The sequence below is a fragment of the Coregonus clupeaformis genome, unplaced genomic scaffold (assembly GCF_020615455.1).
Source record: "Coregonus clupeaformis isolate EN_2021a unplaced genomic scaffold, ASM2061545v1 scaf1265, whole genome shotgun sequence".
NCBI classification, from domain to species: Eukaryota; Metazoa; Chordata; class Actinopteri; order Salmoniformes; family Salmonidae; genus Coregonus; species Coregonus clupeaformis.
The window spans coordinates 1-27537 of NW_025534719.1; the positions used below are offsets into that span (position 1 = coordinate 1).

A 27537-nucleotide genomic window follows, 5' to 3' on the forward strand; every position below is an offset into this window, starting at 1 on the left:
GTTGGTCACAGATACCCTAAAAAAATGGTAGGGGCGAGGATCAGAAAACCAGTCAATATCTGGTGTAACCACCATTTGCCTCATGTAGCGTGCCACATCTCCTTCACATAGAGTTGATCAGGCTTTTGATTGTGGCCGTTGGAATGTTGTCCCACTCCTCTTCAATGGCTGTGTGAAATTGCTGGATATTGGCGAGAACTGGAACGCACAGTTGTACACGTCAATCCAGAGCATCCCAAACATGCTCAATGAGTGACATGTCTGGTGAGTATGCAGGCCATGGAAGAACTGGGACATTTTCAGCTTCCAGGAATTGTGTACAGATCCTTGCGACATGGGGCCGTGCATTATCATGCTGAAACATTAGGTGATGGCGGTGGATGAATGGCACGACAATGGGCCTCTGGAGCTCGTCACGGTATCTCTGTGCATTCAAATTGCCATCGATAAAATGCAATAGTGTTCGTTGTCCGTAGCTTATGCCTGCCCAGAACATAACCCAACTGCCACCATGGGGCACTCTGTTCACAACGTTGACATCCGAAACCGCTGGCCAACATGATGCCATACACGTGGTCTGCGGTTGTGAGGGCGGTTTAATCTAAAAAAGACATTGGAAGCGGCTTATGGTAGAGAAATTAACATTAATTTATCTGGCAACAGCTCTGGTGGACATTCCTGCAGTCAGCATGCCAATTGCCTGCTCCCTCAAAACATGAGACATCTGTGGCATTGTGTTGTGACACAACCCAGCACAAGGTGCACCTGTGTAATGATCATGCTGTTTAATCAGCTTCTTGATATGCCACACCTGTCAAGTGGATGGATTATCTTGGCAAAGGAGAAATGCTCACTAACAGGGATGTAAACAAATTTGTGCACAAAATCTGAGAGAAATAAGCTTTTTGTGCGTATGGAACATTTATGGGATATTTTATTTCAGCTCATGAAACATGGGACCAACACTTTACATGTTGCGTTTATATTTTTGCTCAGTGTATATTAAATATCCTCCTTTCTGTCTAGTGATGGGGAGACACTTTAAATAGAAGTCAAACTTATGGATGGCATCTGCCATAATGTAGCTATTTAAACAAAAGTCAGAACTGCAGCGTATCTCTGAAGCAGACAGGTCACTTTCAAATCATTATTTTCTTTCCAGTGGTTACGGTTTTCATGCTGCAGCTGCCTTCGTACAGTTTCTTTCAGGATGTGGCTCTTCTGTGGCAAAAGTAGGTTCCAGTAGGTTTAAAGGATTCATTAATATCATCATTGTAATTACAGTAATAATCACAGGTCAAATCAACACTAACATCTTTTGTTTTATGTTTTCTAATATTTTCAAGATCTTTGTCCCTCTACAAGACCACGTTCCAGAAATTTTGATGAAGATTATTCACTTTTGGCCTAACAATGAACACATGATAATATTTAGTTTGATTTCTGTAAATTAGGCCTGGCTATATCAATGTAACATTGTTCATTAAATGAATGGAAAATAATAAAGAAGAGGCAGGATCTGTGGAAGGGCACGCGTCTTAACATCACTGGTTATACCCTAGAGTCTATGTGTCAATCTGAGTAACACAAATAAGGGGTTAAATACTATATGTGTAAAGAAATATATACAGTGCCAGTCAAATGTTTGGACACACCTACTCATTGCAGGGTTTTTCTTTATTTTTACTATTTTCTACATTGTAGAATAATAGTTAAGACATCAAAACTATGAAATAACACATATGGAGTCATGTAGTAACCAAAAAAGTGTTAAACAAATCAAAACATATTTTGTATTTGAGACTGTTCAAATAGCCACCCTTTGCCTTGATGAGTGTGCCTTGAATTCTAAATAAATCACAGACAGTGTCACCAGCAAAGCACCCCCATACCATAACACCTCCTCCTCCATGCTTTACGGTGGGAAATACACATGCAGAGATCATCCTTTCACCCACACCGCGTCTCACAAAGCCACGGCGGTTGGAACCAAAAATCTCAAATTTTGACTCCAGACCAAAGGACAGATTTCCACAGGTCTAATGTCCATTACTCGTGTTTCTTGGCCAAAGCAGTTCTCTTCTTCTTATTGGTGTCCTTTAGTAGTGGTTTCTTTGCAGCAATTCGACCATGAAGGCCTGATTCACACAGTCCCCTCTGAACAGTTGATGTTGAGATGTGTCTGTTACTTGAACTCTGTGAAGCATTTATTTGGGCTGCAATTTCTGAGGCTGGTAACTCTAATGAACTTATCCTCTGCAGCAGAGGTAACTCTGGGTCTTCCATTCATTTACATTACATTTACATTTTAGTCATTTAGCAGACACTCTTATCCAGAGCGACTTACAGTTAGCACATACATTATTTGATCGAACCCACAACCCTGGCGTTGCAAACGCCATGCTCTACTAACTGAGCTACATCCCCTGCCGGCCATTCCCTCCCCTACCCTGGACGACGCTGGGCCAATTGTGCGCCGCCCCATGGATTCCTGTGGCGGTCCTCATGAAAGCCAGTTTCATCATAGTGCTTGATGGTTTTTGCGACTGCACTTGAAGAAACGTTCAATGTTCTTGAAATGTTCCGTATTGACTGTCCTTCATGTCTTAAAGTAATGATGGACTGTTGTTTCTCTTTGCTTATTTGAGCTGTTCTTGCCATAATATGGACTTGGTCTTTTACCAAATAGGGCTATCTTCTGTATACCCCCCCTACCTTTTCACAACACAACTGATTGGCTCAAACGCATTAAGAAGGAAAGAAATTCCACAAGTTAACTTTTAAGAAGGCACACCTGTTAATTGAAATCCATTCCAGGTGACTATCTCATGAAGCTGGTTGAGAGAATGCCAAGAGTGTGCAAAACAGTCATCAAGGCAAAGGGTGTCTATTTGAAGAATCTCAAATATAAAATATATTTTGATTTGTTTAACACTTTTTTGGTTACTATGTCGTATATGATGAATGGTGGTCATCATTGCTGATGAACAAAAGGAGTCTGCTCATACTGAATGTTGATCATAAGGTTTATTCAGATCACAAGCTTCAGCATGAGTAACAGACTCGCGAGGTCTGGAGAGCAGTGTCCTCCAATTCTAATGTCTGCTCTGTCCTATCTTCTTCGTGTACCCCTATTTATAACCAATGCAACAAGATGGGCTCCCTCTTCTGGCCAATCACCAGTTTACAACACACTTCCTGTCTATTATATGTTACATTATACTAAACATTGCCTTTTGATACTAACATAACCAACATTCCATTTCTTCATGAAAAACATTTAACAAAGACATAATCTTAATACACTACAACTACATGAGTCCATATGTGTTATTTCATAGTTTTGATGTCTTCACTATTATTCTACAATGTAGAAGAAAAACCATTGAATGAGTAGGTGTGTCTAAACTTTTGACTGGTACTGTATATATTTCCTGAGCTTTCTTATATCTCTTAGATATAGTTCAGACACTTCAAAAACCTTATTCCTTATGAATTTCATATGTCATCTTAGAATTAAAACGTTAGTACATGCATCCCACTTCTGACACCAGTGTAGTGAACAGTGGCAGAACCCGGGTTGCCTGACTCAAGGAACACTTGATTGCCACAAACATCATAGGGATAGCTATGTATTTTGGAGGAGTTTGTAACAAGCATACAAAGGCTTCACTATTTTTGCAGTAGTTCAATCACTGAGCTGAGCTCAAAAGTGAGGGAAAAGGTTTTTGAACAAAACATTCCGAGGGCAACATTGCATTCTGGGACGTGTCCCCTGGTCGGGTTGTTGAAGTCAAGATGGCTGTAAACACCAAACGGAGACTAGAGCATGAAATAGGCCTTAAATGAAGTTACTTATTCAATAAAATCGTCCACCAACGCCAAGATCATTTAGCAGAAACATAACGTTTTGCTGAACATTTATCCAACCTGTAGAGGAAGTGTTCATTCATACAGATACACAGGATCACGAGCAACTGCGGGATAAAGTCTCGTATGAATTCCGACGAGAGGGACTGTGAGTGTGCGCCACCACAGGCCGAGACATCCCCTGCAGGAGGATACCACAGGTCGGCATGGATATAAATAGAGTGTCGTGGTTGGGGGAGCAATGCATGTTTTGTATCGTAGCAATGAAATGTTTCCCAACTTGTGGTTTCTGGCTAGCTAGCTATGTGACTGAAATGTAAAATGAAGTGAAAGTGCAACTGTCCTGCAGATTTCCAGGTAGGTAGCTAGGTAACTAGTTAACGTAGCCATCTACCTTAGATAGGCCTGAAAAGTGAATTTAGCAACCCCTAGTTGGATAGCTAGTTATTAACATAACTGTTAGGTAGCTAGTTCGTTTGCTGTTCTGATTTCACGTTAGCGTACAGCTACGACGAGGTATTGCAGAATTGTAACTATGTTACCGAAAATATTAGCTAGTTAGCTCACTATTGTATTATCAGCTGTCTATCACCTGAACGAATTTGCCGGCTAGTCGAAAAGCTAGTTAGCAAGCAAGCTGCACTGTCATCACTCTGTCTGCGTTAGCTAACTAGCTACTAGCTAGTTAGCCAACGTTAACTACTTGTGTTGGTCTTTGGCTAGATTTATATTCACTGTTCCTATAGCCATTTCATCATCAGTCAGGAGTTTGTTTACATTAACGTAAGATTAAATAGCGTTCGCTTGCTGTTAGCCACAATAACTATCTTAACTACATTTACATTACATTTTAGTCATTTAGCAGACGCTCTTATCCAGAGCGACTTACAGGAGCAATTAGGGTTAAGTGCCTTGCTCAAGGGCACATTTACGTCATTTAGCAGACGCTCTTATCCAGAGCGACTCACCAATTGGTGCGTTCACCCTATAGCCAGTGGGATAACCACTTTACAATTTTTTTTGGGGGGGTAGAAGGATTACTTTATCCTATCCCAGGTAATCCTTAAAGAGGTGGGGTTTCAAATGTCTCCGGAAGTTGGTGAGTGAGGGAGCTGTCCTGGCGTCGTGAGGGAGCTTGTTCCACCATTGGGGTGCCAGAGCAGTGAACAGTTTTGACTGGGCTGAGCGGGAGCTATGCTTCCGCAGAGGAAGGGGAGCCAGCAGGCCAGAGGTGGATGAACGCAATGCCCTCGTTTGGGTGTAGGGACTGATCAGAGCCCGAAGGTACAGAGGTGCCGTTCCCCTCACTGCTCCATAGGCAAGCACCATGGTCTTGTAGCGGATGCGAGCTTCAACTGGAAGCCAGTGGAGTGTGCGGAGGAGGGGGGTGACGTGAGAGAACTTGGGAAGGTTGAACACCAGACGGGCTGCTGCATTCTGGATGAGTTGTAGGGGTTTAATGGCACAGGCAGGGAGGCCAGCCAACAGCGAGTTGCAGTAGTCCAGACGGGAGATGACAAGTGCCTGGATTAGGACCTGTGCCGCTTCCTGTGTAAGGCAGGGTCGTACTCTCCGAATGTTGTAGAGCATGAACCTGCAGGAGCGGGTCACCGCCTTGATGTTGGCGGAGAACGACAGGGTGTTGTCCAGGGTCACGCCTAGGCTCTTCGCACTCTGGGAGGAGGACACAGCGGAGTTGTCAACCGTGATGGCGAGATCATGGAACGGGCAGTCCTTCCCCGGGAGGAAGAGCAGCTCCGTCTTGCCAGGGTTCAGCTTGAGGTGGTGATCCGTCATCCATACTGATATGTCTGCCAGACATGCAGAGATGCGATTCGCCACCTGGCTAGCTAACGTCGTTCAATTCGTTTCACGCTCTAGACAAGCTAGTTAATTTCTCTGCTATAGCTAGCTGTAGTAGGTAGGGTAGATGGTTCTGTCAACAGATTAAGCTACATATTCCTGACATGCTATTGATGTATTTGTTTGTTTAGAACACAAGAGGAGTCTGACATAGAAAACCCTGAAGCAAGCCGAATGTAAGTTTATTTTAAGTTGTCAGTCATGTCATTCTGTGATTAACATAGCTAGCTACAGTAAGTTAATTTAGTCAATCACCATGTTCTATATATGGAATGCTAATATTTAATGTCTCCCTCCTTTCACTAACCAATGAATGTCCACCACCATTCTGTCAATGTGTCTCCATCCATGCACCTTTTAAATTAATCATTTTCCTATTTGGCTTCCACACACCATCCCTCCTGCATGGTCTGCTGATTGTAGCAGGCACACAGTGGATGCTGTGTCCCCAAGTTCCCATTGAAAATGGAAGTCTACATTCTTGAATGTCTAGGGGCTTACCTCTTTTCCAATGTAGAAACATTGATATTTATATATGACGTTAAGTTCCCTTTTTTAATGTTTATCACTTTGTGGATGTTGACATGACTGATTTCAGTGCTGTTTTGATTGAGACTCCCAGCCATGAGTTTCATAGCTCTTCAAGCTTCCAATTTGAACGGTCTCTCCAATGCAGGAAGCGAGCAGCCGCCAAGCATCTAATAGAGCGCTACTACCACCAGTTAACGGAGGGCTGTGGAAATGACTCGTGCTCGAACGCGTGGTGCGCTTCGTCCCAGGGCTTCCGCCGCTTGGACAACAATGCAGCCGCCGTCAAGGCCCTGGAGCTGTACAAGAGCAATGCCAGACTGTGCGACCTGCACCCCTCCAAGAAAGGCACCACAATGAACCATTGTGTAAAGGATGACTTCAAAGGTGTGTTGGCATCAGTGACTCATTCGTGCATTAGTACTTTTCTGAGTATTTCAATTGTTGTGCAGAATTTCAGAATCAGACCGTCGATCTTGACTGAACACTTAACTGAAATAGTTAACTTTTTAGCCGTAATTGGATATTTTATGTGTTGCGTTAATGAACTGTATTTCTTTGATGTGTTTCCAGATGTGAATTACCTAACAGAGGAGAAAGTGTATGAGATCCTACACATCTGTGCGGAGAAGGAGGACTACTCCCCTCTGATCCGGGTCATAGGACGGGTGTTCTCCAGCGCAGAGGGCCTGGTGCAGAGCTTCCGCCTGTCCAAACCACCCACCAAGGAGGAGCTCAAGTCCCTCCAGAGCAAGGACGAGGACAAAGACGAGGACGAGGAGGAAGCTGCTGCTATGGAGGAGGACTCGCCCGGCTCCTCATCCCGGTTAGACGGCGCTGCCTCGGGGGACAACGATGTGGGCAAGCTGGGTCCTGACGAGGTGTCTGTGGACATCGACGCGGTCAGGAGGGTCTACCAGAGACTGCTGTCCAATGATAAGATCGAAGCTGCCTTCCTCAACGCGCTGGTCTACCTGTCGCCCAACGTGGAATGTGACCTGACTTACCACAACGTCTACTCCCGGGACCCCAACTACCTGAACTTGTTTGTGGTGGTGATGGAGAACAGTAACCTCCACAGCCCAGACTACCTGGAGATCGCCCTGCCCCAGTTCTGCAGGGCCATGAGCAAGCTGCCCCTGCCCGCGCTGGCCAAGCTGGCCCGCCTGTGGTCTCACTACAGTGCGGAGCGCATCCACCGTATAATGGAGACCTTCCAGCAGCTCATCACCTACAAGGTAGCTAGATTATTTTGGTATTTAGTATTATTTTCCTCTTTTATTATGCCTACGTAGAGCTATTAGATTCCTCTGTAATGAAAAGCACTATAAAATGAAATGTATGGTTATCATTATTAAGGTAGATTCTTTATACATTTTCACTTTTCCAAATTAAATATAGTATTATTTTCAATTACTAAGGTGGTCAGCAACGAGTTCAACAGCCGCAACCTGGTGAACGACGACGATGCGGTGGTGGCTGCCACCAAGTGCTTGAAGATCGTCTACTATGCCAACGTGCTGGGAGGGGAGGTGGACACGGAGCACAACGAAGAGGAGGATGACGAGCCCATCCCTGAGTCCAGCGAGTTGACGCTGCAGGAGCTGCTGGGGGAGGAGAGGAGGAACAAGAAGGGCCCCCGGGTGGACCCCCTGGAGACAGAGTTGACCATCCGGACGTCCGACAGCCGGCGGCCCCTCATCCCCTTCGAGGAGTTTGTCAACGAGCCCTTGAATGAAGTCCTAGAGATGGACAAGGACTACACATTCTTTAAAGTGGAGACGGAGAACAAGTTCTCCTTCATGACGTGTCCGTTCATCCTCAACGCCGTGACCAAGAACCTGGGCCTGTACTACGACAACCGCATCCGCATGTACAGCGAGCGACGCATCACAGTACTGTACAGCCTGGTGCAGGGACAGCAGCTCAACCCCTACCTGAGGCTTAAAGTACGCCGAGACCACATCATCGATGACGCCCTCGTCAGGGTAAGTCCAAGGCCCCGTTTAGTGTCTCCCACTCCGAAGTGTGCAGTTGTTTCGTCTACTCAAGGATTTAAAAGCGTTGGAGTGGTGTTTGTACTGACTGGAGAGAGTGTCCACTATATTCCTCACACTAGTCTTAGCCCTTTCTTTTCATTCCATTCTTCCTGTTAGCTTGAGATGATCGCCATGGAGAATCCTGCAGACTTGAAGAAGCAGCTGTATGTGGAGTTTGAAGGAGAGCAAGGTGTAGATGAAGGAGGGGTTTCCAAAGAGTTCTTTCAGCTTGTCGTGGAGGAGATCTTCAACCCAGATATTGGTGAGAAACAAGAGCAGTCAGTCGGTCGAAACATTGCTGAACTCTCACTGTGAGACTGGGATTGGATGTGGTTGGTTTGTGTTGCTGTTGTGTTTTTATAAATGTCCTCGTCATTACTACAGTGGATGTGGTTGGTTTGTGTTGCTGTTGTGTTTTATAAAGGTCCTTGTCGTTACTACAGTGGATGTGGTTGGTTTGTGTTGCTGTTGTGTTTTATAAAGGTCCTCGTCGTTACTACAGTGGATGTGGTTGGTTTGTGTTGCTGTTGTGTTTTATAAAGGTCCTCGTCGTTACTACAGTGGATGTGGTTGGTTTGTGTTGCTGTTGTGTTTTATAAAGGTCGTCGTTACTACAGTGGATGTGGTTGGTTAGTGTTGGATATTGTAAAGGTTGTTCCTTGTCTTTAACACAGCTTCCTTCTCCTCCTCAGGAATGTTTGCGTACGACGAGCGCACCAAGATGTTCTGGTTCAACCCATCCTCGTTTGAGAACGAGGGTCAGTTCACGCTGATCGGCATCGTCCTGGGCCTGGCCATCTACAACAACTGCATCCTGGACGTTCACTTCCCAATGGTGGTCTACAGAAAGCTCATGGGCAAGAAAGGAACCTTCCGGGACCTCGCAGACTCTAATCCGGTTAGTATTTGAAGTCCTGTTTATGTATGAGTTTAATGATATTGAAACCCCAGAGTGGTATTTAGAGCTTTGTGCTGAGACATGGCTGTCGACTCCTATGGCGTTACATAATATATTACTTAGCAATTTCTTTCAGGGCAATATAGACCTTAACAGCTAGATACCATTGAAATTGTGGTATGTACGAAGGTAGACAACGGAGAGTGTTATTGATAGCGTGTTGCTGTCTGCTCTCCCCTGTGTCCTGTCCTGTTCTGTGTGCAGGTTCTGCACCAGAGTCTGAAGGAGCTGTTAGAGTACGAGGGGAGTGTGGAGGAGGACATGATGATCACCTTCCAGATATCCCAGACGGACCTGTTCGGAAACCCCCTCATGTACGACTTAAGGGAAAATGGGGATACAATTCCAGTCACCAACGAGAACAGAAAAGTGAGTTTCAAGAATTTGTGAAGAAAATTATTTCATTCTAAATCATGCTTTTAGACATTGAATTATTAGTGTTTTTTCTATTTTAGATGGAACTTATTTGACCAGTGGGGTTGAATAGAGTATAAGGTAGCGTCCAGAGAATCATACCGTTGTTTCATCTTGTGGTCTGCAGGAGTTTGTAGCTCAGTATGCAGAGTACATGCTGAATAAGAGCGTGGAGAAGCAGTTCAAAGCCTTCAGAAGAGGTTTTCACATGGTCACCAACGAGTCCCCGCTGAAATATTTATTCCGGCCGGAGGAAATCGAGCTGCTCATCTGTGGAAGCAGGGTAAGCTGTAGAAAATAGATGTATTTTTATTTTGTGTTTTTAATATGATTTTAACTCACCATAATGTCTCTGGCACATAGAACCTAGACTTTCAAGCACTTGAAGAAACCACAGAATACGATGGGGGCTACAGCAGAGATTCACGCATTATTAAGTAAGGAATTGCTTTATTTTAGGTGTGTGAAAGGACAGTCCAAACATTTTTGAAATTCAACTATTTGAACTGCTGCTGATATCCGGGACAGTGACCAAATCCCTGAATATGACACTAATATAAAGCATTGTCTGTACTTGACCAACCAGAGAGTTCTGGGAGACCTTGCACTCGTTTGCTGAGGAGCAGAAGAGGCTGTTCCTGCAGTTCACCACGGGCACAGACAGAGCCCCTGTCGGAGGCCTGGGCAAGCTCAAGATGATCATCGCCAAGAACGGCTCCGACACAGACAGGTGAGGACATCTTCCTTCTGCAGGCCCACAAAGATCACACTCACATCAGTTTGGAAACATGCAACTAGCAAATGTGTCATGTGTGATATATATATTTTAAATCTAACCATGTACTTTCAATGCATTTGGTTTTAGGGGAAATTGATGAATTGGCTTCAGATTACAGTGGAACATCAGGGTAATCCCATACCAAATGAATGGCCTTTGACCCCTTCCCTCTCTGCCCCTTTCTGCAGGTTACCCACATCTCACACCTGCTTTAACGTGCTGCTGCTCCCGGAGTACGACACCAAGGAGAAGCTGAGAGAGAGACTGCTCAAAGCCATCCTCTATGCCAAAGGGTTTGGCATGCTCTAGTCTGAGGCCATGGCTGCCACACTGCAAAAGGACTCCTTTTCACAACCTCCTCCTTCACCCATATCAGAAAAAACAATACGAAAGAAAGAAGACCAACCAACACAAAATCATTTAAGATTCGAGATGAGAAAATCAGAAAATAAACACAGTGGTTGTTATAAAGGTAGAGTGCTCTAGTAGTCCAGTTTGTCCGTGCCTGCTTCCCGATCTCTTGGAGCAGCTTCATTGAACTTCATGTGATCAAACGTACGTTTCCTTTCCCACGTTGTGTGAATTTGTTCCGAATGCATCCCGTATTTTATTTTTTTATGTACAGAGAGGATTTTTTCCCTTACTATTTATTTTAAGGTTGAAATTGGTTATTTTGATCCTTGACTGGATTAACACCTTTTTTTGGTGGTAAAGAGGAGGGCTGGGATTATTTAATAATATGGATTGGGACAATGAAAATGTAGAAGCCATTTGTAAGAGAAGAAAAGGCTGCATCCATTCATGCTTTGCAGTCCCCATCTCTGTTACTTTGCGATCGCCTAAACCTCGTTGGGTTGTGTCCCTGTAGTCAGAAGCTGGTGTGACTAGGGAAACCGTGAGCTCTTGGAGTTTATATGATGTCCTGCCCCCCCACCTTCCATATTATTTTGCCTCTCGAACAAGACTCAGTTTTTCATGGAAGTGTTTGGAACTTCATTCAGACAGCATCTTCAGAAAATGTTTACCAAGAGCAGTCCTAAATGACACCCTATTCCCGTATATAGTGTTCTACTTTCGACTAGGGCCCATTAGTGTGCCATTTGGGGGACACACCATTATTTTCACCATTGGGAGCACTGAGAGTAGACTGAAACTTTGCCGGAGCTGTTGTAAGTGCACTTAGACATTTTCAGAATGTTTGGTTTTTTGGCCACAAGTGTACATGATTGTTCTCAAAGCATTATTTTCTAAAGTCTTCCCATGTTGCCCTTGTCTAACCAGTATTATATTGTAATCCTCAGTGCATTTATATAATCAGAATGGCATTTATTCTGGATGTCTCCACATCAAGGAGACCAACCCCAAATATGTCCCAGGTTTAGCTAGAGTATCTTCCTTTAGAACCAAATCTAGAAGATTTGTCTCTGTGTAGAAAATAACTTACGACAGCCCTTTTACGTTTTGATTTGGCAAAGCTCGCTGCGAATTCCCTCAGCACTGGCACAGTAAACAGTTTCTTTGTCTTTTAGTTTCTGGACAATTCGATAGGGATGTAATCACTGCTTAGGATTGTCAATGGATCCTGAATCCTGATGCGGTCTTCTTTCAGTCTGTCGAGGCGTAAGCAGTCAGCCAGCTCAGCTCACAGTAATGCCACTAAACAACGGTGCTCAGGGCTGCTTGTGAAGAAGCTGCCCCAACAAATACATTTCAGATGTTGTGCCCTGAGCCTTCCCCTCCTCCATCGCTTTTTTGGGTTTCTGCTGTACCTCGTTTATTTGTATCTCTGTTTTGTACTGCTGAAGTTGCTGCTCACCTGAACATGTAAAAGGACTCTAGGGCCCAGTGAATGGAAAACGTTCACCCTGATGATCTTGGAAGGGAAGCAGTCAGTTTATAAGTTGGTTTGAATTAACGGTTACATTTTTTAAAAATTCTATTGATAAAAGGCTTAAAATCAAGTGTTGTGAAAACATGCTAAATAAAAGTGACTGCTTTTTTCTAACTTGTACTTGGTGAAGAGTTCATTTAATTTTTACTGTCTCGTACCCCCAGTGAAGTTAATCCAGACATGTTAATTTATTAACATTACAATTTATTCAACAACATTCAGTCGATTGGCTTAAAAGAGCCGAGTTGTTCAACCTCTGAAAAGAAGAGAACATATTACTGAAATTTCAAATAAGTTTGCATTTGATTTGACAGTTTAAGCTTCTTAGTTTAAACAAGGACAGTACAATCTGAGTTTAAGTGAAAATGACTTGGAAAGGATAGTAAACCAAAAACAGTATTTTCAGATAATGTCCATTGCAACTGCCAACTGACCTAGACATTTCAAAAGCACACCAGCAGTAAAATTCAACTACCAGTATCTTTTGGATTCAAATACAGACCAATTTTGGACAATGATCTGTATTTCTTACAAAATAAAAACCTTTTGGTATCACTTTAAACATAGCAAACAAGCAGTACAAATATCTCCCCAACAAGTACATCCAGGGGAACCACTTCCTTCAAGTGAGTATTACAGCATTTCAGTACAGTTTACTTCACACCATGTTTACTGTATTTTTAAATATGTTTGACTCTATAGGTATACTTTTGACCAGTGGAGGCTGGTGGGAGGAGCTATAGGAGGCCGGCTCATTGTAATGGCTGGAATGGAATTAATGGAACGGTATCAAACATATGTAAACCACGTTTGACTCCGTTCCATTCATTCCACTGCAGCCATTACAATGAGCCCATCCTCTTATAGCGCATCCCACCAGCCTCCACTGCTTTTGACTAGTCAACAATGCAGTCTATGATTATAATCCACTTGGATGGAAAGCTATTTAGATCTAACCAGATCTAAATAGTGAGTATAGGCTATAGATTTACATTTAATAAACACTTAATGTCCGTGTCTGTCAAATGTGTGGAGTAGAGTAGTAACACCGCATGTAACCATGTGTCCTTCATCACCTCATCCATCCTCCTGCCTGAGGGGTTTGACCCTGGCCTCCATGTTGCTGATGCGCTGCTTGACCTTGGCCTGGTATGTTGCCCACTCTGCAATCATTCTGGTCAACTTGATCGTCATGACCTCCATGTTGGTCTCCATCGTAAGGACTTTGTTCTCCATTTCTTTGGGGTCGGCCTTGTTTCCCAATTCCTCGTCAATGAGGTTGTCCTTCATCAGGATGGCCCTGCCTTTGTCCTCCAGAGCGTACTTGGCGTCAGGGTACTCAGTGAGCGCATCCATCAGGTCGTCTTTAGACAGGGCGAAGAGGTCAGAGTAACCTACGCTCCTGATGTTGGCTGTTCTCCTGTTGCCAGCCTTACTGCCCTTGATACCCAGGATACTGAGATCTCCGAAGTACGCCCCGTCGCTCAGCACACACCACTGTGTGACCCCGTCGTCCGCCACCACAGCAAGCTTCCCCTCTTTGATGATGTACATCTCTCTGCCGATGTCGCCCTTCTTACAGATGTAGTCTCCGGGGCTGAAGACCTGCGGCTGCAGCTTGAGCACCAGCTCGATCAGCAGGCCGGCTTCACAATCCTGGAAGATACGCACTTTCCTCAGTGTCTCCATGTGGACGTTGATGGCAATCTCAGCCTTTAGCTTGTCCGGCAGGTTCTTCAGCACCTCCTTCTCGTCGCAGGTCTTCTTCTCCGTCCACAGGTAGTCGAACCACTTGACCACCCTGGCCTCCAGGACCTTGGAGACTTTACGAAACTCCATGTACTGCTTGATGGAGTCGATCTTGGCCTGGAACTCGGCGCGTGCCGCGTTCATGTTGGAGATCATGGCGCCCACGTTACCGACAATGGTGGCAAAAATTAGCACTCCTGTGAGGAAGTCAGCAACGACAAACAGGTACTCGATGTCTCTGACAGGAGGCGGGGTCTCTCCAATGGTGGTCAGGGTCAGGGTGGACCAGTAGAGGCAGTAAACGTACTTCCTGGACAGCTGGCCCATCTCGGTGTCAGTGATGTTTGGGTACACCCAGGTGTCTGAGCCGAAGCCCAGGATTTTGGAGAGGGCGAAGAAGACACAGGCGTTCCAGTGGATGATGATCAGGATGTAAAGCACAAGGTTGCTGATTCGGAAAATGTTGGGGTAGTTCGTCCTGGTTTCTGTTCGGTCGAAGAACTCAAAGAGGCGCGCCATCTTGCCGAGGCGGTTGAATCTGAACTCTGGATTGTTGTAACCGTATGGAATGAAGGCAAGATCGGTAGGTATCATCGATATGATGTCAAATTTAAATTGCTTCTGGGCTCTGTACCGTTCTTTTAGTTTCACTGGGTCCTTCACGAGCAATCCTTGTTCCAGGAAACCTGTTGATGACATTTCAAAGCTTTATCGCAAAAATCGTTAAACGAGACTATGTTAGTGGAAAATGATAAAGCAAAATATATTTTTAAAAGATGTGTGTGTATATATATGTATACAGTTGAAGTCGGAAGTTTACATAAACTTCGGTTGGTGTCATTAAAACTTGTTTTTCAACCACTCCACAAATGTATTGTTAACAAACTATAGTTTTGGCAAGTCGGTTAGGACATCTACTTTGTGCATGAGACAAGTAATTTTTCCAACAATTGTTTACAGACAGATTATTTCACTTATAATTCACTGTATCATAATTCCAGTGGGTCAGAAGTTCACATACACTAAACTGACTGTGCCTTTAAACAGCTTGGAAAATTCCAGAAAATTATGGCATGGCTTTAGAAGCTTCTGATAGGCTAATTGACATAATTTGAGTCAATTTGAGGTGTACCTGTGGATGTATTTCAAGGCCTACCTTCAAACTCCATGTAAAATTAAAAAAATAAAAAAATTATACGAACTGACAACATTTCTCCCAAATTCCAAATAAAAATATTGTCATTTAGAGCATTTATTTGCAGAAAATGAAAATGTATGTAAACTTCCGACTTCAACTGTATATACACTACCATTCAAAAGTTTGGACACACCTACTCAATCAAGGGTTTTTCTTTATTTTTACATTGTAGAATAATAGTGAAGACATCAAAACTATGAAATAACACATATGGAATCATGTAGTAACCAAAAAAGTTTTGATGAGGTTATATTTGAAATAGCCACCCTTTCCCTTGATGACAGCTTTGCACACGCTTGGCATTCTCTCAACCAGCTTCATGAGGTAGTCACCTGGAATGGATTTCAATTTACAGGTGTGCCTTCTTAAAAGTTAATTTGTGGAATTTATTTCCTTCTTAATGCGTTTGAGCCAATCAGTTGTGTTGTGACAAGGTTGGGGGGTGTACAGAAGATAGCCCTATTTGGTAAAATACCAAGTCCATATTATGGCAAGAACAGCTCAAATAAGCAAAGAGAAATGACAGTCCATCATTACTTTAAGACATGAAGGTCAGTCAATACGGAACATCAAGAACTTTGAAACGTTTCTTCAAGTGCAGTCGCAAAACCCATCAAGCGCTGTGATGAAACTGGCTCTAATGAGGACTGCGACAGGAATGGCAGACCCAGAGTTCATTAGAGTTACCAGCCTCAGAAATTTTAGCCCAAATAAATGCTTCACAGAGTTCAAGTAACAGACACATCTCAACATCAACTGTTCAGAGGGGACTGTGTGAATCAGGCCTTCATGGTTGAATTGCTGCAAAGAAACCAATACTAAAGGACAGCAATAATAAGAAGAGACCTGCTTGGGCCAAGAAACACGAGCAATGGATATTAGACCGGTGGAAATGTGTCCTTTGGTCTGGAGTCCAAATTGGAGATTTTTGGTTCCAACCGCTGTGTCTTTGTGAGACGCGGTGTGGGTAAACGGATGATCTCCACATGTGTATTTCCCACCATAAAGCATGGAGGAGGAGGTGTTATGGTGTGGGGGTGCTTTGCTGGTGACGCTGTATTTAGAATTCAAGGCACACTTAACCAGCATTGCTACCACAGCATTCTACAGCGATACGCCATCCCATCTGGTTTGGGCTTAGTGGGACTATCATTTGTTTTTCAACAGGACAATGACCCCACACCTCCAGGCTGTGTAAGGGCTATTTTACCAAGAACGCGAGTGATGGAGTTCTGCATCAGATCACCTGGCCTCCACAATCCCCCGACCTCAACCCAATTGAGATGGTTTGGGATGAGTCCGAGCGCAGAGTGAAGGAAAAGCAGCCAACAAGTGCTCAGCATATGTGGGAACTCCTTCAAGGCTGTTGGAAAAGCACTCCAGGTGAAGCTGGTTGAGAGAATGCCAAGAGTGTGCAAAGCTGTCATCAAGGAAAAGGGTGGCTATTTGTAGATTCTCAAATATAAAATATACTTTGATTTGTTTAACACTTTTTTGTTTACTACATGATTCCATATGTGTTATTTTATAGTTTTGATGTGTTCACTATTATTCTACAATGTAAAAATAAAGAAAAACCCTTGAATGAGTAGGTGTGTCCAAACTTTTGACTGGTAGTGTATGTATGTAGGTGTGCATATATATACACAGTGCATTCGGAAAGTATTCAAACCCCTTCCCTTTTTCCACTGTTTGTTGCGTTAGTCTTATTCTAAAATGGATTTTTTTTTAAATTCCCCCTCATCAATCTACACACAATACCCCATAATGACAAATCGAAAACAGGTTTTTAGAAATGTTTGCAAATGTATTACAAATAAAAAACAGAAATACCTTATTTACAAAAGTATTCAGAACATTTGCAATGAGATTTGAAGTTGAGCTCAGGTGCATCCTGTTTCCATTGATCATCCTTGAGATGTTTCTACAACTTGATTGGACATGATTTGGAAAGGCACACACTTGTCTATATAAGGTCCCACAGTTAACAGTGCATGTCAGAGCAAAAACCGAGCCATGAAGTCAAAGGAATTGTCCGTAGAGCTCCGAGACAGGATTGTGTTGAGGCACAGATCTGGGGAAGGGTACCAAAAAATTCTGCAGCATTGAAGGTCCCCAAGAACACAGTGGCCTCCATCATTCTTAAATGGAAGACGTTTTGAACCACAAAGACTCTTTTTGGAGCTGGCCACCCGGCCAAACTGAGCAATCGGGGGAGAAGGGCCTCGGTCAGGGAGGTGACCAAGAACCTGATGGTCACTCTGACAGAGCTCCAGAGTTCCTCCAGAAGTACAACCATCTCTGCAGCACTCCACCAATCCGGCCTTTATGGTAGAGTGGCCAGACGGAAGCCCTCCTCAGTAAAAGGCACATGACAGCCCGCTTGGAGTTTGCCAAAAGGCAGCTAAAGGACTCTCAGACCATGAGAAACAAGATTCTCTGGTCTGATGAAAGCAAGATTGAACTCTTTGGCCTGAATGCCAAGCATCATGTCTGGAGGAAACCTGGCACCATCCCTACGGTGAAGCATGGGGGTGGCAGCATCATGCTTGTGGGGATATTATTCAGCGGCAGGGACTGGGAAACAAGTCAGGATCGAGGGAAAGATGAACAGAGCAAAGTACAGAGAGACCCTTGATGAAAACCTGCTCCAGAGCGCTCAGGACCTCAAACTGGGGCGAAGGTTCACCTTCCAACATGACAACAACCCTAAGCACACAGCCAAGACAACGCAAGAGTGTCTTCGGGACAAGTCTCTGAATGTCCTTGAGTGGCCCAGCCAGAGCCCAGATTTGAACCCGATCGAACATCTCTGGAGAGACTTGAAAATAGCTGTGCAGCGACGCTCCCCATCCAACCTGACAGAGCTTGCGAGGATCTGCAGAGAAGAATGGGAGAAACTCCCCAAATAAAGTTGTGCCAAGCTTGTAGCGTCATACCCAAGAAGACTCGAGGCTGGAATCGCTGCCAAAGGTGCTTCAACAAAGTACTGAGTAAAGGGTCTGAATACTTATGTAAATGTGATATTTAAGTTTCTTATTTTTAATAAACTTGCAAAAATGTCTAAAAACCTGTTTTTGCTATATCATTATGTGGTATTGTGTGTAGATTGATGAGGGGGGAAAATAACTATTTAATCAATTTTAGAATTAGGCTGTAACGTAACAAAATGTGGAAAAAGTCAAGGGTTCTGAATACTTTCCGAAGGCACTGTGTGTGTGTGTATGTGTGTATATATATTTACAAAAATGTATATGGGGGATTGTAAATGATGCAGACAATTACATTGGAAGCTACAATCTATCTGCAATATTAAAGCTGATTTACCCACTAAAATAATTCAATATTATAAAAAATAAAAACGAGGCTATGCTATGCTATGTAGAAATTATTTAAACAACTTCAACCCTAAACAAGAATGATTTTACCTGTCCTAGATCTCACAAACGTGTCAATGTAATAGATGACATCTGAAGTGTAGTCGAGAACCATCCACAGTATTACGTAGTTGGCCTGCAGGTCATTGAAACTAGCCCTGGGAGACAAGCAGAAAAACATGAGTATTGATCATTTCCAATTACTCAACAACATCTTGGGAAACCTTAAAACTGGAATTCTAAAGCAGCACACACCTTGGCACCAGAAGCATCAAGTTATAAAATGTTGGGACAGCTACTATTGTCAGCCAATGGTAGTACATATCTGTAGCGGGGTCAATGATCCACACTTCTTTCCTGAAAGAAACATCAAATAAAAATCTCTTTCCTGTTAACTTATATCATTTTTTGGGTTTATACATATAAGACATCTATATAACCATAGAAACGGAATATACTTACGGGGGTTCAGGTTTCTTATCATCCGGCTTCTTATCAGGCGGCTTCGGGGGATCAGGTTTCTTATCATCCTTTTTCTCATCCTTCTTGCTGAACAATTATTATTATTTATTTTACACATAATATTATACATCTCAATGAAGCATGTACTAACTACAGCACAGCACACTGTTATACAAGGGGAAAATAAGAGGATATCTATAGGGGGTGGAATCAACTAAGCCTCGTTCCACCATCCTGATCTCGCGAGCTTACGTTCTGTTTCTCTATACGAAGCAGAGGAGGCTGGTGGAAGGAGCTATAGGCGGACAGGCTTATTATAATGGCTGGCATGGAATAAATGGAAAGGAGTCAAACGTGTTTCCATATGTTTGATGTGTTTGATACCATTCCATTTATTCCATAAAAATGAGCCTGTCCTCCTATAGCTCCTCCCACCAGCCTCCACTGATACGAAGTGAAAGGAAACGAAAGCGCAGCAGTCTGGATGGTGGATCAGGCTAATCAACTGAGCTAACTTCACTCTTACAGATTTGTTTGGAGATATTGGATCATAATGTTCATGGAGAGTGTTATTTGGTTTCAATTAGGTTTTCCATTGCATGAAACTATGTGCAATGATTTATCAAGACCAGAGGGGGGCAGCGTGCTACAGTTGGGTAAGAGAGTGGTGACAGGTCTCTTGGCTTTCTACTGGTATTACTTTGTCATTTCACTACTCCTCCAGTATGACATTTATAAATATGTGTCTGGTCACAATTATGTAACACAAAATACTATGGAGAGTGACAGGGAGGGGGAACAAAACCATGTACAGCTATTTATTTAGAAGCATTTCGCTACACCCGCAATAACATCTGCTAAATATGTGTATGTGACCAATAACATTTGATTTGATTAGATTAGTGACTACCTACATAGTGAATTAAAGGTTCTGAATACTTATGTAAATGTGATATTTCAGTTTTTATTTAAAATAAATTTGCAAACATTTCTAAAAACCTGTTTTTGCTTTGTCATTTTGGGGTATTGTGTGTAGATTGATGAGGGGGGAAAACTATCTAATCAATTTTAGAATAAGGCTGTTACATAACAAAATGTGGAAAAAGTCAAGGGGTCTGAATACTTTTTTACGTCAATTTGACAAAAGCTGTATCCCATCTAGACATGACCCCTCTCTAGCGTTAACAGGAAGCTATAATTGGTCCACTTACTCATCTTTGTTGTTGCAGTTGTTCATATTGTATGCCGCAAGGGGCCATTGACCGTTGCTTGAAAAAATATATCAATACACGTGTTAGCTTCAAATCTAAGTAGCTATTTAATTTCTAAGTCATAATAATTGCAGCATGAGAGAAAGAGAGATTGAGAGAAACACAAACATATATACACACGCGCACACACACACACACACTGGGACTCACTTCCTCCTGCGGACTTGGTCAGAGAGTCTGGTGCTGGACATGCTCTCTGCCCTCCAAGCTTCTCTGAACTCTGTGTGTGACTTCATGGTTGAGTCTAAAGGAAGGGCATCTGAGGGCTGACTACTGTGAGATGACCAGCTCTTCACCAACACCATGAAGCGAGACAGCCTGAGAGAAATGCATGAAGTTATTTTATTTGTAAAACTACATGTAATGTTGTTCAAACAATGAGAAAACAATTATACACACATTATACATTATTAAGGATTTAAAAAACAAAGTCTATTGACTTATTTCCGTTGTAGTCCTCAAAAAAAAGAAATCTGCACTGACCTGGACATGCCTCCTGTCCCTGTGAAGGAGGGGTCCAGTTGGTCCTCATGGCTGCAGTGTAGAGAGGACACCAGGAAGAGAGTGAGGCATAACCTCCACCATGCTAAAAATATACACTGAAATGGTACTAGCTTGGGACATGTCAAAGTTTGTGTTTCCTGTGTTTGGAGTGTCACCACACTGCAATAAATTGTGATCACACAGAACGCTTCCTGGCATTCTAAAATGGAGTCTGTGTGTTGTTGGCTCTTCAAAGTAAAAGCTTGCAATTCCTAAGCTAAACCCAAGCTGGTAAAATCCTGTAACTGTCTTACCTGCTGCCACTCTCAATCTGGTCCAGGTTGTCAGGTGTGTTTACCGAACAGCGGCGCGGGATAAGACTGCTCTGTGCAGATCTTAGGCATCTTGGTTCACTCTAGGGTCCCCAATGCATCAGGTTGGTGGACTGCTGTGAACAGAATAGAACAGTAGGATACATTAGAGTAGGATACATGTCAGTTTGATTATTTATAATGTTCATAGTCTCACAAGTCAGACAATTGTTTCTTAAAAATTACATATACATACAACAATAAACAGGGACATTTCAATGTTTAAGCCTGGAAATAGAGGCTACAATGTTCAAATCAGTAGTTTTTAACCCAACATTTTATAGTAATGTATCACAACTTTATAAAGTCTATGACTATAACTCAACGATCTATTCTAGGATGACTCTAGGTCTAGGATGACTGTGACTCTCCTAGAGTGGAGAAGCTTGAATAGGGATTTTAAGGGATGGTGAACCACATGTCTCACTGTGGATTTGGAAGTGATTTTTACAGACTAAACAATGGTCTGAGAAGCTGTTCTAGAAATAAGGCCAGATTGTCTTAAATGTCACACAGGAGCAACTCCCTACACTGTCTTCTAAGAAAGAAGTGTTTAAAATAAGCACTTGGTAGGGCAAATTGTTGTATCTTTGAAGAGGTTTCAGAGATTACATCTATCTACAGATACAGTGGGGGAAAAAAGTATTTAGTCAGCCACCAATTGTGCAAGTTCTCCCACTTAAAAAGATGAGAGAGGCCTGTAATTTTCATTATAGGTACACGTCAACTATGACAGACAAAATGAGAATTATCTTTCCAGAAAATCACATTGTAGGATTTTTAATGAATTTATTTGCAAATTATGGTGGAAAATAAGTATTTGGTCAATAACAAAAGTTTCTCAATACTTTGTTATATACCCTTTGTTGGCAATGACACAGGTCAAACGTTTTCTGTAAGTCTTCACAAGGCACACGTTGCTGGTATTTTGGCCCATTCCTCCATGCAGATCTCCTCTAGAGCAGTGATGTTTTGGGGCTGTCGCTGGGCAACACGGACTTTCAACTCCCTCCAAAGATTTTCTATGGGGTTGAGATCTGGAGACTGGCTAGGCCACTCCAGGACCTTGAAATGCTTCTTACGAAGCCACTCCTTCGTTGCCCGGCGGTGTGTTTGGGATCATTGTCATGCTGAAAGACCCAGCCACGTTTCATCTTCAATGCCCTTGCTGATGGAAGGAGGTTTTCACTAAAAATCTCACAATACATGGCCCCATTCATTCTTTCCTTTACACGGATCAGTCGTCCTGGTCCCTTTGCAGAAAAACAGCCCCAAAGCATGATGTTTCCACCCCCATGCTTCACAGTAGGTATGGTGTTCTTTGGATGCAACTCAGCATTCTTTGTCCTCCAAACACGACGAGTTGAGTTTTTACCAAAAAGTTCTATTTTGGTTTCATCTGACCATATGACATTCTCCCAATCCTCTTCTGGATCATCCAAATGCACTCTAGCAAACTTCAGACGGGCCTGGACATGTACTGGCTTAAGCAGGGGGACACGTCTGGCACTGCAGGATTTGAGTCCCTGGCGGCGTAGTGTGTTACTGATGGTAGGCTTTGTTACTTTGGTCCCAGCTCTCTGCAGGTCATTCACTAGGTCCCCCCGTGTGGTTCTGGGATTTTTGCTCACCGTTCTTGTGATCATTTTGACCCCACGAGGGTGAGATCTTGCGTGGAGCCCCAGATCGAGGGAGATTATCAGTGGTCTTGTATGTCTTCCATTTCCTAATAATTGCTCCCACAGTTGATTTCTTCAAACCAAGCTGCTTACCTATCGCAGATTCAGTCTTCCCAGCCTGGTGCAGGTCTACAATTTTGTTTCTGGTGTCCTTTGACAGCTCTTTGGTCTTGGCCATAGTGGAGTTTGGAGTGTGACTGTTTGAGGTTGTGGACAGGTGTCTTTTATACTGATAACAAGTTCAAACAGGTGCCATTAATACAGGTAACGAGTGGAGGACAGAGGAGCCTCTTAAAGAAGAAGTCAAAGGTCTGTGAGAGCCAGAAATCTTGCTTGTTTGTAGGTGACCAAATACTTATTTTCCACCATAATTTGCAAATAAATTCATTAAAAATCCTACAATGTGATTTTCTGGATTTTTTTTCTCTCAATTTGTCTGTCATAGTTGACGTGTACCTATGATGAAAATTACAGGCCTCTCTCATATTTTTAAGTGGGAGAACTTGCACAATTGGTGGCTGACTAAATACTTTTTTTCCCTGTATACACACTGGGTAAAAAACTGCTTTTTCTAGACGAGAAGGGAAGGGAAAGTATGATCCCATATTGATGTCACTTGTTAAATCCACTTCAATCAGTGTAGATGAAGGGGATGAGACAGGTTAAAGAAGGATTTTTAAGCCTTGAGACAATCGAGACATGGATTTTGTATGTGTGCCATTCAGAGGGTGAATGGGCAAGACAAAAGATTTAAGTGCCTTTGAACGGGCTATGGTAGTAGGTGCCAGGCGCACAGGTTTGTGTCAAGAACTGCAACGCTGCTGGGTTTTTCATGCTCAACAGTTTTCCGTGTGTATCAAGAATGATCCACCATCCAAAGAACATCCAGCCAACTTGACACAACTGTGGGAGGCATTGGAGTCAACAAGGGCCAGCATCCCTGTGGAATGCTTTCGACACCATGTAGAGTCCATACCCTGACAAATTGAGGCTGTTCTGAGGGCAAAAGGGGGTGCAACTCAATATTAGGAAGGTGTTCCTAATGTTTTGTACACTCAATGGCTGTATTATTGAATGACATTCTTATATTTGTGTGTGTGTGTGTATCATTCAGTTTTTATTTGGACTACAGATATACTATATATATATATATATATATATATATATATATATATTTGCACACTGTCTTTGTGAACGGACTAAATTATTTTCACAATTGAAACTTAAACAAAATCTCACTACATCTAGACTGATTCAGGATTTTTATGAATCTACATTGTAATAAAAAGCGTGCGCTGTCGCACCCCCAGATACAATTATTTAGTGTAGAGTTGCTGACTAACGGCGAATAAACTGTAAGCTGTAAAAATGAATAAAGAGTGTCGCACACTCTAAATAAACTCCCAGTAATTTATTGGGTGAAACACCAACGTTTCGGCATCACTGTGCCTTCTTCAATGAATGTGTGAATATGTGTTGGACGTGTACTGACAATGACATTTGCATAATAAAATAAATAAATGTTCTAAAAAAATTACGATTTATCTTGTTGGTCCACAACCCAAACTGCATTATAGACTCCCACTGAAGTGATACTTTGCTTTGCTTTCCAAAAGCATGACATGCAAATGTTTGGTGTAATGACATGACCTGCCCATAGTATGCCGTGTGTGATGTTTTTGAATGGCCCTGTCTGAACCTTAAATTGAACAATTAAACGAAACACGAGATTAGAGAAAGAATACTTATACAGTCGTAAGGCATGATTGTATTATTCTGCGCAAAATTTTGATTTTAAATTATTTTAAAATTTATTGAAATGGAAAATTAATTCGTGCTTATTTTTAAAATGTCAAATAACGGATTAACACGCATTCAACCAACATTTTACAACCTGCATGCAAGGATTAATTAATTAATTAATCCACATTTTACAACAATTTCGGGTAGGCTACAACTCTATTGCTAAGGATTATGAAGGAGACTGAATTAAATCCAAGACATTGACCTTTCCCCTTTCAGAATGTTTGATGTTTACACTTTAATTTCTTTATAATTTATGTTAACATGTCTTTATGGTTGATTATAAATTATTTCAGCAACTAGTGATAATAATTAAAATGTGTTTAAAAAAAAGTTAGAATAAGGCCTACATTCTAGTTGTATTTTTTTAAAAATTACTTTTGTAAACTTGGAGTGAATTGAAATGGCAACATTGTTTTAGATATAGTTGTTTAATTCCTGAAGGTAGAATAATTGTGATTTAATTTAGTTGTTTAGTTCATCCTATTTTTAACGCAGTAGTCTGCTTAAATGTGATATAATCAGAATGTCCTCACAAATTGCCTTACCAAGAGCCATACCTGCTTAGGTCTATCCTTCATTGTTGGTCCCGATGAAGTTTAGGCTATACGACTTTTTTTTAAATCTAGCTATAACATCTGATGAATCCTATATTATTTCCAACATTCCGGATAAATCAGGGATTTCTTTAGACTACCACACAATTTGTGCAAATCTCTAGTCTAAATGTACCTGAATATAGTTTAGGGAAGGATAGTCCTCAAGCAAACGTCTTCGTCAAAGGAATTCTCGATGTGATATAATCCCATATTTTCCTCCTTTGCTTCATAGGCTACACAAACTTCTTCAAATCAATAATTATTCGGTAGACACGGCCTTACGTTAGTTTCAAATTATACTACTGGACACAACTACTTCGAAATCTATTTCAGCACCCAGGCCAACGGACAGCTCCTCCTTTGTCCAAGCAGCCTTCTTTAAACCGCAACGCACCTCCGTCACCTTCATAAACAGTCATTAACTGCTTGTGGGGAGAAGAGGGAGAAGGGAGGGGGAGTGGTGTGTGTGAGTGCCACCGCTTGTTGCTAGGTGAACTTTCTACAACTTTTAACGACTACCACAGAAGGGCAGTATTCATTTAGTGTCTGAATTTTTTGCCATTAGCCTACAGTTAGGTAAGATAGTATATGTTCAGGTGGTTACGTCATATAATTTATCATTCGATGTTATCTGAAATAAAGGGATGTAGTGCAAAAGAGTCCATGCAATGAGCCCTAAATGTCAGTCACCCCTGGACCAGATGTCAGCTCTTCCAAACAGGGTTCGAGACCAGTCTGCCATAAGTGCATGGTCATGAGAGCATATTGAAGGAAGATGGATTTACTCTTTGGCTCCAGTGAATAATAGAGCAGGAGATGAGTCAGAAGGATGAGATGAACTGGGGCTTAAAGGGGCTCAAAAGCTCATGGCCCATTAGAAATGTAGAGCATAGCTCATACTCACCCCCTCTCCCTGCCATCCTGAAAATGAGTCCCTAGATTCTACGTAGCCTATCAGAGGGCAAGGTGAAAATAGTACAATATTTATATCCACTCCTTTCATATCTACACAAGTGTCTAGTGGGTAGTGGGTAGGGGTCGATTTGGGACTGGGTGATTGGCATTGTGGCGTATCAGGCAGGTAGTTTACCTACAGTTTACAAATACTGGAAGAGCCAAGTGCCCTTTTTCTGCCCTTAGCTTGGTAGGACACGGTTGGCACCCATCTTTCCTTCGGCACAGCCTGGGCCACGAGCTCCACTGATGGGCTGCTGTGAGATGTCACCGATGTTCAGAATGTCTCACCCACTAGGCTGCTCTACTGCATGGCCACAGAGGCCCCGCCCTCCTGGGAAAAGGGGAAAAGACACAGGGGAAATCCTCCGTCCTCCATCTGTAGAACAGAAGCTCTAATCTTAGATTTAAGACTCCAGCTTGTCCCTAGATCCACTAATGTGTTTCCCTGGACCAAGTGTTAAGTCAGTGCTTGTCATGAGGGATTTAAGGAGCCGCAGAGGCACCCGAATGAACGGGAGAGTAAAGCAATTCATTAGTTGTTCAGACAGTGTTTCTCCACTACCACTGCTATACATAGTTATCAAGGGCTCAGAAATAGACAATGGATTAACAGTCATTAATAAAAGGTTAATTCGGTCCAACAACAATACCCAGAAACTGCATGACCTGTCCTGTTGGTTGTGCGATGTAGGTGTTTACTGGCCATACAACGTCAGATAAAGGGCCAGAAAAGTGATTGTGTGACTGTGAGACATGCATTCATACCAGGAACCCTCTTCAAGAAGTAGACTAAATCTACACTAAAGTAATATTACAGGCATAGATGGAGGTTCAGTGTCCATAGACTGTCTAATTGTCTTGAAGTCTTTTTGTTTGTGTTTTATTTGTCTTTACGTATCGAACCTTGTGTACTCCAAAAGCCTCCTTGTGGCCAGACTGCAGTCACTGTCACTGTGGGATTAGTACCTACAAAGGAGATTGCCTCTAATCTTTTGATGGTACTTGGAGGTTCACGAGAGAGACAATAACAACTGCAGTCGGCAGGGAAGAAGTTAACAAGAAGAGTCTGAGGTGTTCTTGAGGGTCTCCCACAATACAGTTGATCAAAATATCAAAATGTATCCTAATATGGAGAAGCCACTTCCTTTTCTCTCACATGAGAAGTCATTGATCTTGTGAGATTATGTGTGTAACCATGCTACCAATGATTCACTCCATCCTAGGCGTCATTGTCAATGTCCTGAGGG

General features: G+C 42.6%; 2 protein-coding genes across 4 annotated transcripts; one reads left to right on the forward strand and one right to left on the reverse strand.

The window, feature by feature from the left end:
- The first annotated feature begins 3773 nt into the window (after positions 1 to 3773).
- LOC121536068 (ubiquitin-protein ligase E3A) lies at positions 3774 to 12461 on the forward strand. Of its 2 annotated transcripts, none has more exons than XM_041843376.2 (12): positions 3774 to 4070; positions 5865 to 5909; positions 6410 to 6648; positions 6835 to 7499; positions 7683 to 8249; positions 8418 to 8562; positions 8993 to 9198; positions 9463 to 9627; positions 9800 to 9955; positions 10036 to 10109; positions 10259 to 10402; positions 10639 to 12461. In XM_041843376.2, the coding sequence occupies exons 1-12, from the start codon at positions 3997 to 3999 to the stop codon at positions 10757 to 10759; spliced, it is 2601 nt and encodes an 866-aa protein (XP_041699310.2). In that variant the 5' UTR covers positions 3774 to 3996; the 3' UTR covers positions 10760 to 12461. The 2 variants fall into 2 exon arrangements, with proteins under 2 accessions (XP_041699310.2, XP_045073832.1); XM_045217897.1 differs by lacking the exon at positions 3774 to 4070 and adding an exon at positions 4096 to 4227.
- A 700-nt stretch (positions 12462 to 13161) lies between these two features.
- LOC121536069 (cyclic nucleotide-gated channel cone photoreceptor subunit alpha-like) lies at positions 13162 to 25730 on the reverse strand. 2 transcript variants are annotated; one of them, XM_045217895.1, is made up of 9 exons: positions 25467 to 25730; positions 21196 to 21326; positions 20882 to 20932; positions 20549 to 20716; positions 20339 to 20395; positions 19128 to 19214; positions 18921 to 19022; positions 18717 to 18823; positions 13162 to 14776 (listed from the first exon to the last, which is right to left on the reverse strand). In XM_045217895.1, exons 3-9 carry the CDS (start codon positions 20887 to 20889, stop codon positions 13419 to 13421), a joined length of 1887 nt encoding a protein of 628 aa, XP_045073830.1. In that variant the 5' UTR covers positions 20890 to 20932; positions 21196 to 21326; positions 25467 to 25730; the 3' UTR covers positions 13162 to 13418. The 2 variants fall into 2 exon arrangements, with proteins under 2 accessions (XP_045073830.1, XP_045073828.1); XM_045217893.1 differs by having other exon boundaries at positions 21196 to 21329.
- Between the last annotated feature and the right edge of the window lie 1807 nt (positions 25731 to 27537).

Excerpts from the sequence above, each read along its gene's own strand:
- LOC121536068 (XM_041843376.2), top strand. The coding sequence starts at position 3,997 with ATGAATTCCGACGAGAGGGACTGTGAGTGTGCGCCACCACAGGCCGAG. Across the intron at positions 6,649-6,834 it reads TGTAAAGGATGACTTCAAAG|ATGTGAATTACCTAACAGAG; the intron begins GTGTGTTGGCAT and ends ATGTGTTTCCAG. Across the intron at positions 10,110-10,258 it reads AGAGATTCACGCATTATTAA|AGAGTTCTGGGAGACCTTGC; the intron begins GTAAGGAATTGC and ends TTGACCAACCAG.
- LOC121536069 (XM_045217895.1), bottom strand. Across the intron at positions 19,215-20,338 it reads AACTGCAACAACAAAGATGA|CAAGAAGGATGAGAAAAAGG; the intron begins GTAAGTGGACCA and ends ATAATTGTTCAG. Across the intron at positions 14,777-18,716 it reads GTTTGTGAGATCTAGGACAG|GTTTCCTGGAACAAGGATTG; the intron begins GTAAAATCATTC and ends TGTCATCAACAG.